Source organism: Crocuta crocuta, unplaced genomic scaffold (genome assembly GCF_008692635.1).
Source record: "Crocuta crocuta isolate KB4526 unplaced genomic scaffold, BGI_CrCroc_1.0 scaffold751, whole genome shotgun sequence".
NCBI classification, from domain to species: Eukaryota; Metazoa; Chordata; class Mammalia; order Carnivora; family Hyaenidae; genus Crocuta; species Crocuta crocuta.
Genome location: NW_027530353.1, coordinates 1,005,286 through 1,019,385, shown reverse-complemented (window position 1 = coordinate 1,019,385; position 14,100 = coordinate 1,005,286). Strand labels below are relative to the sequence as shown.

The window sequence follows — 14,100 nt, the reverse complement described above, 5'->3', positions numbered from 1 at the left end:
GCGGGAAGTCTCAGGGCAGTTTTATAGAATGGCCAAACCCAGGGGCCCCGCTGTGTGGCGTGCCAGCCGCCTGCGCGCCCGGGTTTGGATGTGTTGGCATATTCCCCACGACCGCCGTCAGGCCTCCACTGTCCCCAGGACTCTTTCTGTCATGCATTCTCTGCTGTCACACACCCCCCCCCCCCCATCCTGCTTTCCTGGTGGGCCCCCTTTCCATCAGAACTGCACGGCACATCGGAAGGGTAAGGACTCTGGGGGCAGACATTTGGTGGCCATTCCTGGCCATTTTTTCACTCACTTGGGACCTTTGCCACCATATCTTTATGTATAAAATGGTGGGCGTTTAATCAACGCCTGCTCTGAAGGGAGCTGATGGGCACAAAGTTCCCGATTTAACATGACCGGCACCATGCCTGCCACATAGCAGGGTCACTAATGACGAGGGCATGCTCGTCATTATCTTCAATTTTGTTTAAATCCACTTCCTGTCTCTTCTATGATCTTCCTTAGTTTCCACTGGGAGGGTCTTCACAAGCGTCCTACTCACAGGAATTCAAACTCCTTCTGTAATCACGTCATTCCCTGCCCTTTACTTAGACATGAATTTCTGTGTAACAGCATTACTCTGAAACGTTCTCAAACAGGGGTTGGTTTTTAATGCATATTCCTAATACCTGAGGTCCAGGGAGTAAGATGGGCAGTTTATTCACTCCCCAGGCACAGAAAGTCTGCATTCCAGCCAAGGTCGTCTGGATATTTTTCCATGAACATAGGAGAAGTGCCTTAAATCTTCCCTTACCATCTCATCAGCTACCATCTTCTTAAAAACTTCCATCTACTGTATCTTGTACACAGTTGGCACTCAATACATTTGCATTTGATGAACAAAAGTCTTCTCTAGTGACATTAAGAAAAGTGACAGGTTTGCTGTGGGGGTGTCTGGGTGGGTCAGTCGGTTAAGTAGCCAACTCTTGATTTCGGCTCAGGTTTCGGATCTCATGGTTTGTGAGTTTGAGCCCCGCATGGGGCTCTGTGCTGGCCGTGTGGAGCCTGTTTGGGATTCTCTCCCTCTCCTCTCCTCTCTCTGCCCCTCCCCTGCTCATGCTCTCTCTCTGTCTCAAAATAAATAAACTTAAAAGAAAAGAAAAGTGACAGTTTTGCTGAGTACCATCTGAGCGACTCTCTGCACCCACAGCCTCCCTGTGCCCTGGTCTCTCACCATGTAAGTTTCTCATGGGCAGTTCCCGCAGTCCGGTTCTATTCGTGCCATAGTTGGATAAGACAGATAAGGCATGGGTGTTTTCATAGAGCACATTGCCTCGGATGATCTGCAGGTTTTCCAAAGGAATCTTCTCCACCGTGTTGAGAGCAATGAGTACATAGCCGGCAACTTCCTGGATGGTCTAAAGAGAGAAAACACAAGGATGTCATTTCTCTTGTGCAGAAGTCAAGAATCCAAGATCTAAAATGGGTCAAGAAAGCCCAGGGCACCTACATGAGCACTGACAAACATAAAGCCCGTAGATAACTACAGGGGGGACACAGGAGGGGACAGAATTTATGATGACTCCTGTACTTTCACCTCTTGAGCCTGCTGGCAATAATAAAGGGCAATGGGCATTATTTAGGAATGCCGTGACTCTCATTTTACTTGGTGTTCAATATATTCAGAAGAGAATAGAAATGTTTTATCAATTCATTTTGTATCTGTCTTCCATGCTTTCTTACTTAAAAAAAAGAAGAAAGGAAGGAAGGAAGAGAGGAGGGAGGGAGAAAGGAAGGAAGGAAGGGAGGGAAGGAAGGAAGGGAGGAAGGGAGAGAGGGAGGGAGGGAGGGAGGAAGGAACCCAGAAGGAGGCCAATCAAATCCAAAGCTTAACTACCGCCAACACCTGACGCCTTCCCAGCTGGCTCCTACTGGCTCCCTAGAGCCTACTGCGAAATATTTGTGAACTGGTTTCGCTGAAATCAACCAGAGTAGAATATTTACACTAAAGGCATAGGCAAATGTTACAAAGCAGGACTTTTTTTTGTTTTGTTTTGTTTTTTATTTATTTCTAGGAGACAGAGAGAGCGTGAGCAGGGGAGGGTCAGAGAGAGAGGGAGTCACAGACTGAAACAGGCTCCAGGCTCTGAGCTGGCTGTCAGCACAGAGCCCGACGCGGGGCTCGAACCCACAAACTGCGAGATCATGACCCAAGCGAAAGTCAGACGCTCAACCGACTAAGCCACCCAGGCGCCCCGTGGACTTTTTTTTAAGAGCTAACGTATCAGGATACCACAGCTAAAGCATTGGCTAAACGTTTAGTATCTATGATGATAGACGAAGGCCAGGCTCTTACTCTCTGACATGATTTCACAGCTACAACTTCACACCAGCTGGTGAAGTGGCTTTCTGATAGAACCTAACATCGGCCCGTAATTGCCGCAGCAAAAGCAAACAGATTTCCAGTTAAATTCTGTCAAGATCTTTATCTACTTATATTTCCCTCTATCATATTTGGGTAAGACTGTCAAATTCATCGAACTAACTTTTAAGAAGGAAAGGTCGTAATTCCTTTGCATGTAGGTGATTTCCAAATTCCCAAGGACCACCTCACAGTTATTGAACATCCTCTGAAGGCTGAGAAAGTGGTCTTCAAAAGTGCCCAACTGGGTGAGCCGGTTACTTGTACCTTGGCAAACTGCAAAAAAAGGAAAAAAGATATCACGTGAAATACCAGGTAGAGTAGCAGAAACAACATAAAATGTTCACAAGTTTCAACAAACTTTTGAGAGTGACTTACAATGTAAATTCTGGTAAAAGGTCACTCAAAACAAATGTGGCAGAAAGTGTTTGTTTATCTAAGGTACAGTTCATCGTAAGAGATAGCTCATCCCTATGATTCATGAAATCTTTATAAAATGTTAAAAATTCAAGGGGACATGGGAAAATTCTATGAAAATCTTTAAGACAAAATAGTCTTTTAGAGCTTTGGTAGACAAAAATGTATCATTAGATAATAAGCTAGTTACAATGTTGAATTAATAGCTACATAATGAACTTTTTTACATTATGAAAAAGATAGAATTCTCACATTACTGTACCTCCAAAGGATATTTATGAATATAACATCCAGCAGCTGATATTTTCTTTCTTTATTTTTTATTTATTTTTATTTATTTTTTATTTTTTATTTTTTTGGTAATTTTATTTTTTTATTTTTTTATTTTACAAATAGTTTATTGTCAAATTAGTTTCCACATAACACTCAGTGCTCATCCCCACAAGTGCCCTCCTCCATGCCCATCCCTTCTCCCCCCCACATCCATCAGTCCTCAGTTTTTGTCAGCATTCAAGAGTCTCTCATGGTTTGCCTCTCTCCCTTTCCCCCACCATTTCCCCCCTTCTTCTCCCCCTTGTTCCTCCGTCAAGTTCCTCCTAATCCTCCTATACGTGCAAACATATGATATTTGTCCTTCTCTGCCTGACTTATTTCGCTCAGCATAACACCCTCAAGGTCCATCCATGTTGCTACACATGGCCAGATTTCATTGTTTCTCATTGCCATGTAGTATTCCATGGTATAGATAAACCACATCTTCTTGATCCATTCATCTGTTGATGGACACTTAGGCTCTTTCCATGTTTTAGCTATTGTGGAGAGTGCCAGCAGCTGATATTTTCTGACCACAGTGTTGTACAACTTAAAATCAATGACGAGTGTAAATCGAAACCCGATTGGCCAGAGATTAAAAATATTCTTCTAAAGTAACGCATCAGAGAATGAATCAATGGTCTAATTATACATCTAGAAAATAATGAAATGGCAACATACATTTAAAAACACACTCGGGCACTAAGAAACCATTATGTCCTTTTATCTGTCCACACTCTATGCGAATCCACCCAGCATAGGGGCAGATGCAATCGCACACAGCCTTTGCACGCTTAATTCCCTCATGTTTTAACTTACTAAAAGAAGGAGTGTAAATTGGGGGACAGAGTTAGACTGTGGAAATACACTTGACAGTCTATATTTAAAAGCAAAGGAGATTATAATAAAGTCATAGCTCTTTGAAAGACATGTTCAAGCAAGCATGACAAAACAAAGAGGTTTGGGGCTTTTGAAGCAGGGAGCTTGTCAAGCGACTATACTTTGAACCAAAATTATCATAAGAGTGAAGAAATATGGCCTCTGGCTTTGGAGGTTACATTCTGAACTAGCCAGGTTCTGCTACACGTGCAAAGGCATGGCTGCAATCCGTAGCCAGGTGGCTGAACACAAAATCAAGGCCAAAGTCAATATGCAGGTACTTTCCTCAGAAACTCTTCCTAAATTTACATTTCCTTTCGATAGACTTCTTTGTTCCCTCCCCATGGGAACTGCTCTGAAGGGCATCGTCTGCCCTTACATTTTAGTGCCGCTGCAGCAAGCACATGTTGAGACACCTCACACTCGACGTGAAGCATCTGCACCAACATTAAATATGAAGCAATCGCCACATCCTCTTTAACTCTACGGGGATTTCCCTCCACTGCTATTCTGTGGTCTCATTCAAATCTGGCGGCTGAGAGAACACTCACATGGGAACTTCGACAGTCGACAAGACTGAGCCCCCATCTACTGATTCCATACTTCTTCCAACCATAACACTGGACGGATCCGACGTCCCGGGGCTGCTTTCACTCAGGAGGATGGGCTGCTCCGATTGCAGCCTCACTTTGGAACGGCTGCGCACAGTTGGCAGCAAAGCACATAGGTGTGGCCAGACTGCTTTCTCAGTCCCAAGGTCCTTAAAGGTGCCACCACCGGTGTAGGTACGGGGTTGTGGCAATAACTCATGACCTTTCGGTCGGCATATGTGGACACCAGAGCTCCTTTCCTCGCTGGCAGACTGCGGTCCCTACATTTCAGCCCAACCGACTGGCTATCATCGAAGCGGCTCAGTATTGACCATGCCCTTATTCCAGTCAGGTGAACTCCTAGTCAGTCCTAGAACTCAGGGTTGGAGCTCATTTCAGACTTTCTTCAGGACACAGAGAAATGAAAAGCAGTAACAATTGCTTTCGTTAAATTTTTAAAAAATGGTTATTTATTACTGACAGAGAGAGACAGAGCACAAGCATGGAGGGGCAGAGAGAGCGGAAGACAGAATCCAAAGCAGGCTCCAGGCTCTGAGCTGTCAGCAGAGCCCAATGCGGGGCTCGAACCCGTAAACTGCGAAATCATGACCCGAGCCCAAGTCAGATTCTCAACAGCGCCACCCAGGCGCTCCTCAATTGCCTTCATTTTAAATAATAAAGGATTTCAGCTTGTAAATTTCTCTCAGCAGAACCAAAGAATTTTCATTAATAAATCAATAACAAAGTAACTTTTGTCAGTAAAAAAGGAAGACATGCCCTTTAAGTTTAGCCTACTACATCCGAGCAAAAATAATTTAAAAAACACTGTATTTGTGCTTTCATTCAGTCATTCAAAAAATGCTAAGTGAGCTAAAATATTTATTTGATGAATCCCTCCCATCACCCTGCATTGTTTACAATTAAATATGAGCTACTTCTGTCTTCAGAAAAAGATGCTATATATGGAAGATAATAGCAACACTGCACAATGTTGATATGAACATTTATTCATAAAACATTTTAGGAAGCAACTAGACAGCTTGTGTAAACAAATATGCTTAAAAAAAGCTTCATGCAAAATGTTCATTTTTTAAAATGATGGAAAAAAAAAAAAACCTGCAAAAAGCCCTGAATGCTCAATTGTCCATCACATGTATTTTTGGGAACAAGAAAGCAGTTTTAGGCTGTGTGATTCAGTTTAAGGCAGGTCCATCTTGAATTCTATTCCAGGATTAACTACTAAAGGATCAAAAGAAATCATTACAGACGTGTTTCTTCAGAGGCTTTCCCCTGCCTTGTGCCCCACAGGAGATGACAGTGTCTAAGTGAAATCCAGAGTGAGGATCAGAATAGTTTGACCTAGGTTTCCAGATTCAACAAAGTATAATCTTTGCTCTCTAGTTATACCAAATGTCTCACATTATGAATATAAAGTAATGAAAAGATTTAAATGCGACACCACTGAATGAGTAAAATTATTTTTTTAAATCACAAATTAGGCAGATTTAAGACAAAACTGCAAAGAGCAAGAGCTTTTTTATTCGTCCAGGAGAAAGTTTTTGTTTAGCCACTTCCTCATTATGTGACCCTGAATGACTTCAAGTTCTCTGCGGCACTCTTCCCCAAGTTGTAGATATGGTAAAGCTAATATTGACCTTCCAGAATTGTTTTAAAGGCTGAATGAACACAAAAGCTTTCAGCTGTCTTTTGTTAAAGTTAACTACGGAGAACTGTGACAATAATACAAGCGCACCTGCCCAGATGTTAGTGGACCTCTGTGGATATATACCTGCCTGAAGGCGTTGTCTGAACTGGGACTGTCTGGATCTGCAGACAGCCTTATTCAAATATTGGACATTAAATAGACTTACTCTGTCTGTAGAATATTTATCAGAAAAGGAAGGGAAGAAAAAGGAACACATTTAATGAGTTCATTAAAATATGCATTGAGGGGCACCTGGTGGCTCAGTCGGTTAAGCATCTGAGTTTGGCTCAGGTCATGATCTCGCAGTTTATGACTCCAAGCCCTGTGTCAGGCTCTGTGCTGACAGCTCAGAGCCTGGAATCTGCTTCAGATTCTGTGTGTTGCTCTCTCTGCCCCTCCCCTGCTCACTCTCTGTAGTCTCTCAAAAATGAATAAACGTTAAAAAAATTTAAAAACATGCTTCGAGGATTAGGTGCATTTATTATTATTATTATTTATTATAAATTAGCCATTTATTCAAAGAGAAGTTTGATATCACTTTAGGGCTATACATTTGAAGATCAGACAATTAAAACTGTATCAAGCTCCATACAAAATGTGGTTGATTTGCTCTACCTCTTACAAATCAACCGACAAATTCTACTGATTCAAGAGCAGCAGTCTCCAGGACACAGGCTCTACAAAGCACCTGTCTTTTCATTCCCCAGTTTTATTATGAACATTCATAAATGTGCAGACAAGCTGAAAGAAAGATATACTGTGAATATTCCAAGACTCGCCTTGTGTTTGTTCATCTTGTCACATATCTAACCATCTTTTTTTTTTTTTTTTGGATGCATTTTAAAGGTATAAATATCAGTACATTTCGCCCTGGCATAACTACTGATCACAGCTCAAGATGAATGTACAGCTATTGCTGTTGTTGACATCATCCACAAGTGTGCAACATCTGCAAACTGTGGGGTAATCGATCTTCAGTGTAATATTTGAGAGTTTCAACAACCTGCACTCCTACCGCCATGTAGAACATCGTCCGTAGGGGACCCCCTTGTGCCAGACAATCCGGGCCCCTGTACACCATAAACCACACTCTGGTTTGTTTTCATTTAGAAGAGTTTTGCCTATTTTAAAATTTAATACTAGTGGAATGATGCACTATTGCCTTTTTGTGTAAGGCTTATTTAAAAAAATGTTTTTTTAAATCTATTTCTGAGAGGGAGAGAGACAGTGTGAGCAGAGGAGGGTCAGAGAGAGAGAGAGAGCACAGAGCTGGCTGTCAGCACAGAGCCCGACACGGGACTTGACCTCATGAACTGTGAGATCATGACCTGAGCCAAAGTGGACACAACCAACTGAGCCACCCAGGTGCCCCCCCAAAAATGTCTTTTAATGTTTATTTTTGAGACAGAAAGAGAGAGTGCAAGTGACAGAGGGGCAGAGAGAGAGAGTAGGAGACACACAATCCGACGCGGGCTCCAGGCTCTAAGCCGTCAGCACAGAGCCCGACACAGGTCTCCAACTCATGAACTGTGGGATCAGGAGCTGAGCCGAATGGACACTTGACTGACAGAGCCACCCAGGAGCTCTCCTAGCCTGCTGGTTTGAGATTCATCCATATTGTGTGGCACTAGCTTTTAGTGACAGATTGGGACAAGTGGTTTTTTTTTTGATTAAAAAAATTTTTTAATGTTTATTTTTGAGAGAGAGACAGAGAGAGAAAGAGAGAGAGCACCAGTAGGGGAGGGGCATAGAGATGGAGACACAGAATCTGAAGCAGGCTCCAGGCTCTGAGCTGTCAGCACAGAGCCCGACGCAGGGCTCGAACTCACAAACTGTGAGATCATGGCCTGAGGCAAAGTCAGATGCTTAACCCACTGAGCCACCCAGGCGCCCCGAGACAAGTGTTTTGTGGGAAGTTGTCTTATCCAAGTGTATTATCCTTGGACTGATCCACAGTCTGGTTGTCCTTTTTTCTCAAGAACCCCCCCAATTTCTCTTAACTGAAAATAAAGCAATCTGCCTCCTTGATGTCTTGGATACCCTTGACTTTATGGGATTAGGGCCTGTGGCTTTCTCGTGTCATTACGGGGCTGTACGCCTCTCTTTCCCCACAAGCCTGGGCAAATCTGTATTGCTGATTAAGATACAACATTAAAACAAGTTTCTCCAGATGTTCCCAAACCCACTTAGACACTTCTGAAATTGCCTAAGAAAATTTATAATTGTCTTAATTTGTTGTTTTCTCAACTACGTGTTACTGTCTGCCAAAGCAGTTGGGCTCTTGTAAACCCCCGCCTTTGGCCTCCTAAATTGTCTGCTTTCATCCGTGCCCCATTTTCTGCAGAACACCTTGTTTTGAAGCAGAAATCACATCACACCATTCCGTGGCTCGAACCATCCAAAAGCTTCCCAGTGTAATGAGAACTCAGTAGAAGTTGCTTTCTCGTCAGCCCTCCTTCCTTCTCTCAGCCTCTCCCTGCTCACTCCCCTGGTTCTCTCTAGCTGGCCCAGTTCTTGCCCCCTTCAGGGCTCGAATGCTCTTCCACTGCCCTCCAGATTTGTGCATCTCGGCCTTCGTTTTATTACTGGGATTCCCACTCAATGGCCATCCCTTCAGAAAAGACTGTCCTAAAACCAGATGAGGTTAAGGACCCACCATTACATTCTATCACATCACCCTGCTTTCTTTACTTCTTAGTAAATTTATCCCTACTTAAAATGATTGTTTCTGCAAATATATATATTTATTCATTTTTCTATATGGTGGGGAGAGCTGGACTTTATATAGATACATGGGTACCTCATTGCCCTGACTACTGTGAGATGTGTACTTGTGTCCTTGCATGTATATTTTTGATGGGAAAACAATGGGTGGCTGTGTGATCTGGATGACAGGGATGTGACCATGAAAGTCATTGATGATGTGAAATGGGTCTCTTTGCCTTATTTGTTTCCATATGTCTGACAGAGGAGGCAGGATGCCTTACGAGGGTCTATCCTCACCACGTTCTGGTTGGTCACTGTAAACTCTTTCTAGTCTAAGTAGCATATTTGATTAAGCCAGGGGACTTTTTCCACTTTCATGCTGAAGAGGTTTAGGGAAATCCCAAATAAGATGATAGTTATACAATGGGTTTAAAAAATACAGAAGAGGGGCACCTGGGTGGCTCAGTCGGTTGGGCGTCCGACTTCGGCTCAGGTCATGATCTCGCGGTTTGTGGGTTCGAGCCCTGCGCAGGGCTCTGTGCTGACAGCTCGGAGCCTGGAGCCTGCTTCGGATTCTGTGTCTCCCTCTCTCTCTGACCTTCCTCTGCTCATTCTGTCTCTCTCTCAGAAATAAATCAGAAATAAATAAAACATTAAAAAAAACAACTATGATCTATTCTTCAGAAAAAAATACAAAAGAAAAAGATACTCAGAGAATTTGCCAGAGGTTTTATTGTATCAGAACTGATCATTTCTTTTGCCTTACTGAAACTGTATTGTGGTGGTAACTTCAAATGTGCTAAAAATGCCCAGAAAACACACTGAGTTGTTAACGATGGTCTTTTATGCATAGTGGAATTCAGGGTGTTTTATGTCTTCCTTATAGTTTTTCAATTTTTCAAGCTGTCTACAGTGATCATATATTCCTTTAGAATAAAAAATTACTGAGGGGAAAATTTACAAAAATCTGTGTTGAAAAAAGCTAAAAGAAAGACATTTTATTTACTTTTTATTTTTTTAAAGACTTAAAAAAGTGTGTGTGTGTGTGTGTTTAATTTCTGAGAGAGAGAGAGAGAGAGAGACACCATGAGCAGGGGAGGGTCAGAGAGAGAGGGAGACACAGAATCCCAAACAGACTCCACGCTCTGAGCTAGCTGTCAGCACAGAGCCCGACGCAGGGCTTGAACCTACGAACCGTGAGATCAAGACCTGAGCCAAAGTTGGATGCTTAACCGAATGAGCCCCCCAGGTGCCCCAAAAGAAAGACATTTTCATAAAATACATTTTTATAGGAGAAATGATCAACTATGTAGATCCTCAAAGTTGTGCATTATCCCTGTTAAACAGCTTTAGAAAGTGCTTCAAAAATTAGAAATAATTGATGAACGGTGAAGTGCTATATACAGAAAATGTTAGAAGGGGAGTACGCCGTAGATTATTCCCCTCATTATTGTTCTGAATAGCTGCGTATTGGAGCTCTTGGAAAACACCATACATTACACACAGATAGTTTTCCTTCAAACAGTGATGGGCTTCTCAGATTGCATTTCCCCCCTGATCTGTAAATACATTTTTACATTGGTTTTGGGGGGCACAGGGTACATGTCTCCCATAGAAAAATATTATAAATTGTGATCCAATTTATATACAACGGCATATACAGATTCGATCCAATCCAGTCCAAGGGCAAACTACAGTCACTCCAATTAAGTTAACAAGCAGAAGATTTTAAAATAACGTCTCTTATTTTTGAGTTAGGGAACAGAACACCAAAACTGGCTGAATTCCATTCCCATGACTCTCCTCCTAGCCACTAACATAATCCCAAGCCAAGTTTATGATCTTTTTAGCAATATATGGAGTTAGGATACCTTTGTATATGGTGTTCAGTCTCTTGGGACTTAACTAACGTGTCTGAATCCCAGGAAGTCCAGTTCAATGACAGACTGTGGAATATGCTTCCAGTGACATCAAACATCAACACCTATCAACATCTATCGGAGTGACGATGGTGATAGTATCATTATGGGATGTCTCCCCACCGTGCGCCTCCCCCCCGTTAACTCTCTGGGTATCAGTGTCCTGACTGGTTAAAAATGGGACCAACTAGCATATTTGACAGGGTATGGTGAGCAGTAATGAGGGCACAGACATGAAAATACTTCATAAATCACAACTCTCTCAAAATATAAATTATGTCTGACACTGAAGCTTTACCCTAGCAGTATTCACAGCAATCAACCCTTTGCAATATTTCTGCCTATGTGTTCAATGGTACCAACAAACTATTTTTCCCCCGGGGGCTTAAAAAATTCTTTTAGGGGTGTCTGGGTGGCTCAGTCGGTTAAGAATCCAATTTTTGGCTCGGGTCACGATCTCAAGTTCATAGGTTTGAGCCCTGTGTCGGGCTTTGTGTTAACAGCTCAGAGCCGGGAGCCTACTTTGGATTCTGTGTCTCCCTTTCTCTCCGCCCTTCCCCCTGCTCACACTGTCTCTCTCTCTCTCTCAAAAATAAGTAAACATTAAAAAATTAAAAAAAAAAGAACTAGACTTCTATGTGGCTAACACATACCTTGACTGAATGTTAAATGCTGAGCAGGGCACACTGAAGAAAAGGCAGAGTGGTGGATTTGGTTTAAAACCTCTCTATGTGAAAATATAAACAATAGTGAATTTAGTGTATCTGGCTCTTCCTTCCTAGAGATATCATGAGTAAGCTCCTCCTCTCTGGACCAAGTTCTGTTTTATTAATCTCCTAGCTGGGGATTATTGCTTACTCATGCTCAGGGGCCCTCTCCTCACATATAGGAATACTTCTAAAGTGACTAATACCACTTCCCTTCCAAAAGTCAGGTAGCCAAACCACTGCTTATATCTGATGCCTCCACTGCAATTTCAAGCTTCTGACCTATTTTTCCAGAGCTCTGTTGTCTTCTCAGACTGACCAGTGCGGGGCAGTGCAGAGTCAGGAATAACATTACTGTGTGACATCTGCACAGTACTTCCGGTTTTGAAAGCTCATCCTCATGAAACCTGCCTGTTTCCTGGATGGGGAAGAACTGTGGAAAAGCCATTACCATGGAAGGATCCAGTGAAAGAGGATGGGTTTGCCCATCCAGTTCATTGTCTGCCACACAACGAGGGGACTCGAAGCAATGGGGCGGTGGGGGGTGGGATGGGTGGTAAAGGTGACACAAATGATTATCACGGACATTAAGTCCGGAGGACAGCTGTCAGAAGGAACTGGAAAACATAAAATTCCAAGACGGGGTTGGTGTCAAAGACACTGCTTGAAAACCAGTGTAAAACGTGTGAGAAAGTCTAACTCAGGCCTGCCCTCATTTTTACCACCACCTTTCGATTCTGACGTAGCTCGACCCCGTTCGGTAGAGACCAGGTAAGCAGAAAACAGTATGAAAGGTCGAGGGTTGGTGAGAACATGCCAGAGCCCTGGGCATGCTCGGCTGGCAACTCGCTACATCTTCAACATCCTCTCATCGTGGAGTCTAGCATCGCATCTCAGGGCACAACTCTTCTCTTCTTAGCTACGCCCTCACAATCCATGTCCTTTCCAGCAAGGTGACGTGGAGGTAAAGTGAGGCCGGGCTGACAAGATTTCACTCCTCTGGGCACAGTCCTCACCCAACTCACATTCCTTCTGTTTTACATTCTTCCCAGGTTCACATGACTCACTCCTTAATGACAAAGGGTGAGTAATACTCCCCATATTGGGCTGTTTCGAGGCTGCTTGAGTTGTCCCTCCAGAATTCATCTGAATGCCATGCATGGCTCAGAAGCATCATGGCAAGGTGGAGTCCTTACCCTTAGGTGTTGCTACAGCCTCTCGGTAAGGATTCATTCCCCAGTGCCATCTCCACCTGGGCCACGAGGCATTGTCTATTCTTTTGTTCATTCACTCATTGAACTAAAGCGCAGTCAATAAAATAGTATAACCACAGTTGCCAGGAATGAATCAGAAGTACTCACTGCCCTGAAGGGATACATTAGCTCTTTGGGGAGATGACTTGACACATGAAATAATCACAGGACATCCCAAAGCCTCTTGAGATAGAGACATACTAAAGGGACACAAGTCCAAAAGCAGAGAAATCGACAACTTGGAGTAATTTGAGAAAGGGATTCCAGTACCCCTTACTACCAAGCAAATGGAAACATGATACTTCACAATTCATAGTAAAAGAATAAGCTGCCCACAAGTGGCAGGTGTGGAGCCTGGTGACTACCATACACAGTCCCACAGCAGACAACACTCAGAAAACGAGTTTCTTCCATTCCGATCTGTTTTTCTGCATTCCCTTCCTCTGGGTCATTGCCCATATTCTAATTTGGGGGTACAAGTGACCCCTCCTGGGTTTGTTTATAGTTATCCATAAGCGTCATGTCTCCATCTGTACTTAGTGAACAAAATTCTGAAAAAGATTTGTGGTTTGCAAGGAAATAAAATATTTCTAATCCAGAAACGGGGGACAAGGATCTTTTTTGCAAGAGTTTCTTTGCATCTCTATGAGGCAATTCATGTCTACCCCAACCCAAGATGGCTTAAATGTTCTCTTAAACTTTCTCTTCCATTATTATCCATATTTTTAAAAAAATCAGTCTGCAATGCACAATTGTTTTTAAGTCTATATTTTGCAGAATTGTATTTTAAGTCTCTAAATACACACACATTTGGGGTGTGAGCCTGGGGTGCTCAGTCAGTTGAGCATCCGACTCTTGATTTCAGCTCAGGTCATGATCTCAGTTTGTGAATTTGAGCCCCGCACTGACAATGCGGAGCCTGCATGGGATTCTCTCTCTCCCTCTCTCTGCCTCCCCTCTGCTCGTGCTCTCCCTCTCTCTCAAAATAAATAAGTAAACTGAAAAATAAAACTTTAAAAAATATACACACATTGGTTTACCCATGAGCACTAGAAAAAAAACACAGAAATAGCCACCACCACCCCTACAAAAAAAAAAAAAACCAAAACCTAAAAAGCAAAATACAAAGCAAATGACAACAATAAAAACTGAAACAAGGGAGCAATCACTAAGACACCAGGGAGAGGCCATTATACTCGAGTTTC

At 42.8% G+C, this 14,100-nt stretch overlaps 1 protein-coding gene across 3 annotated transcripts in view; it reads right to left on the bottom strand.

The window, feature by feature from the left end:
* Window positions 1–14,100, bottom strand: part of EGFR (epidermal growth factor receptor) — a 158,675-nt gene that overhangs the window by 62,025 nt on the left and 82,550 nt on the right. For all 3 annotated transcript variants that reach the window (XM_077765785.1, XM_077765782.1, XM_077765783.1), the window contains 2 exons: window positions 2,532–2,683; window positions 1,220–1,403 (listed from right to left, as the gene is read on the bottom strand). In XM_077765785.1, the coding sequence (XP_077621911.1) occupies window positions 1,220–1,403; window positions 2,532–2,683 (336 nt within the window). Of the gene's footprint in view, window positions 1–1,219; window positions 1,404–2,531; window positions 2,684–14,100 lie in introns of those variants that run through there.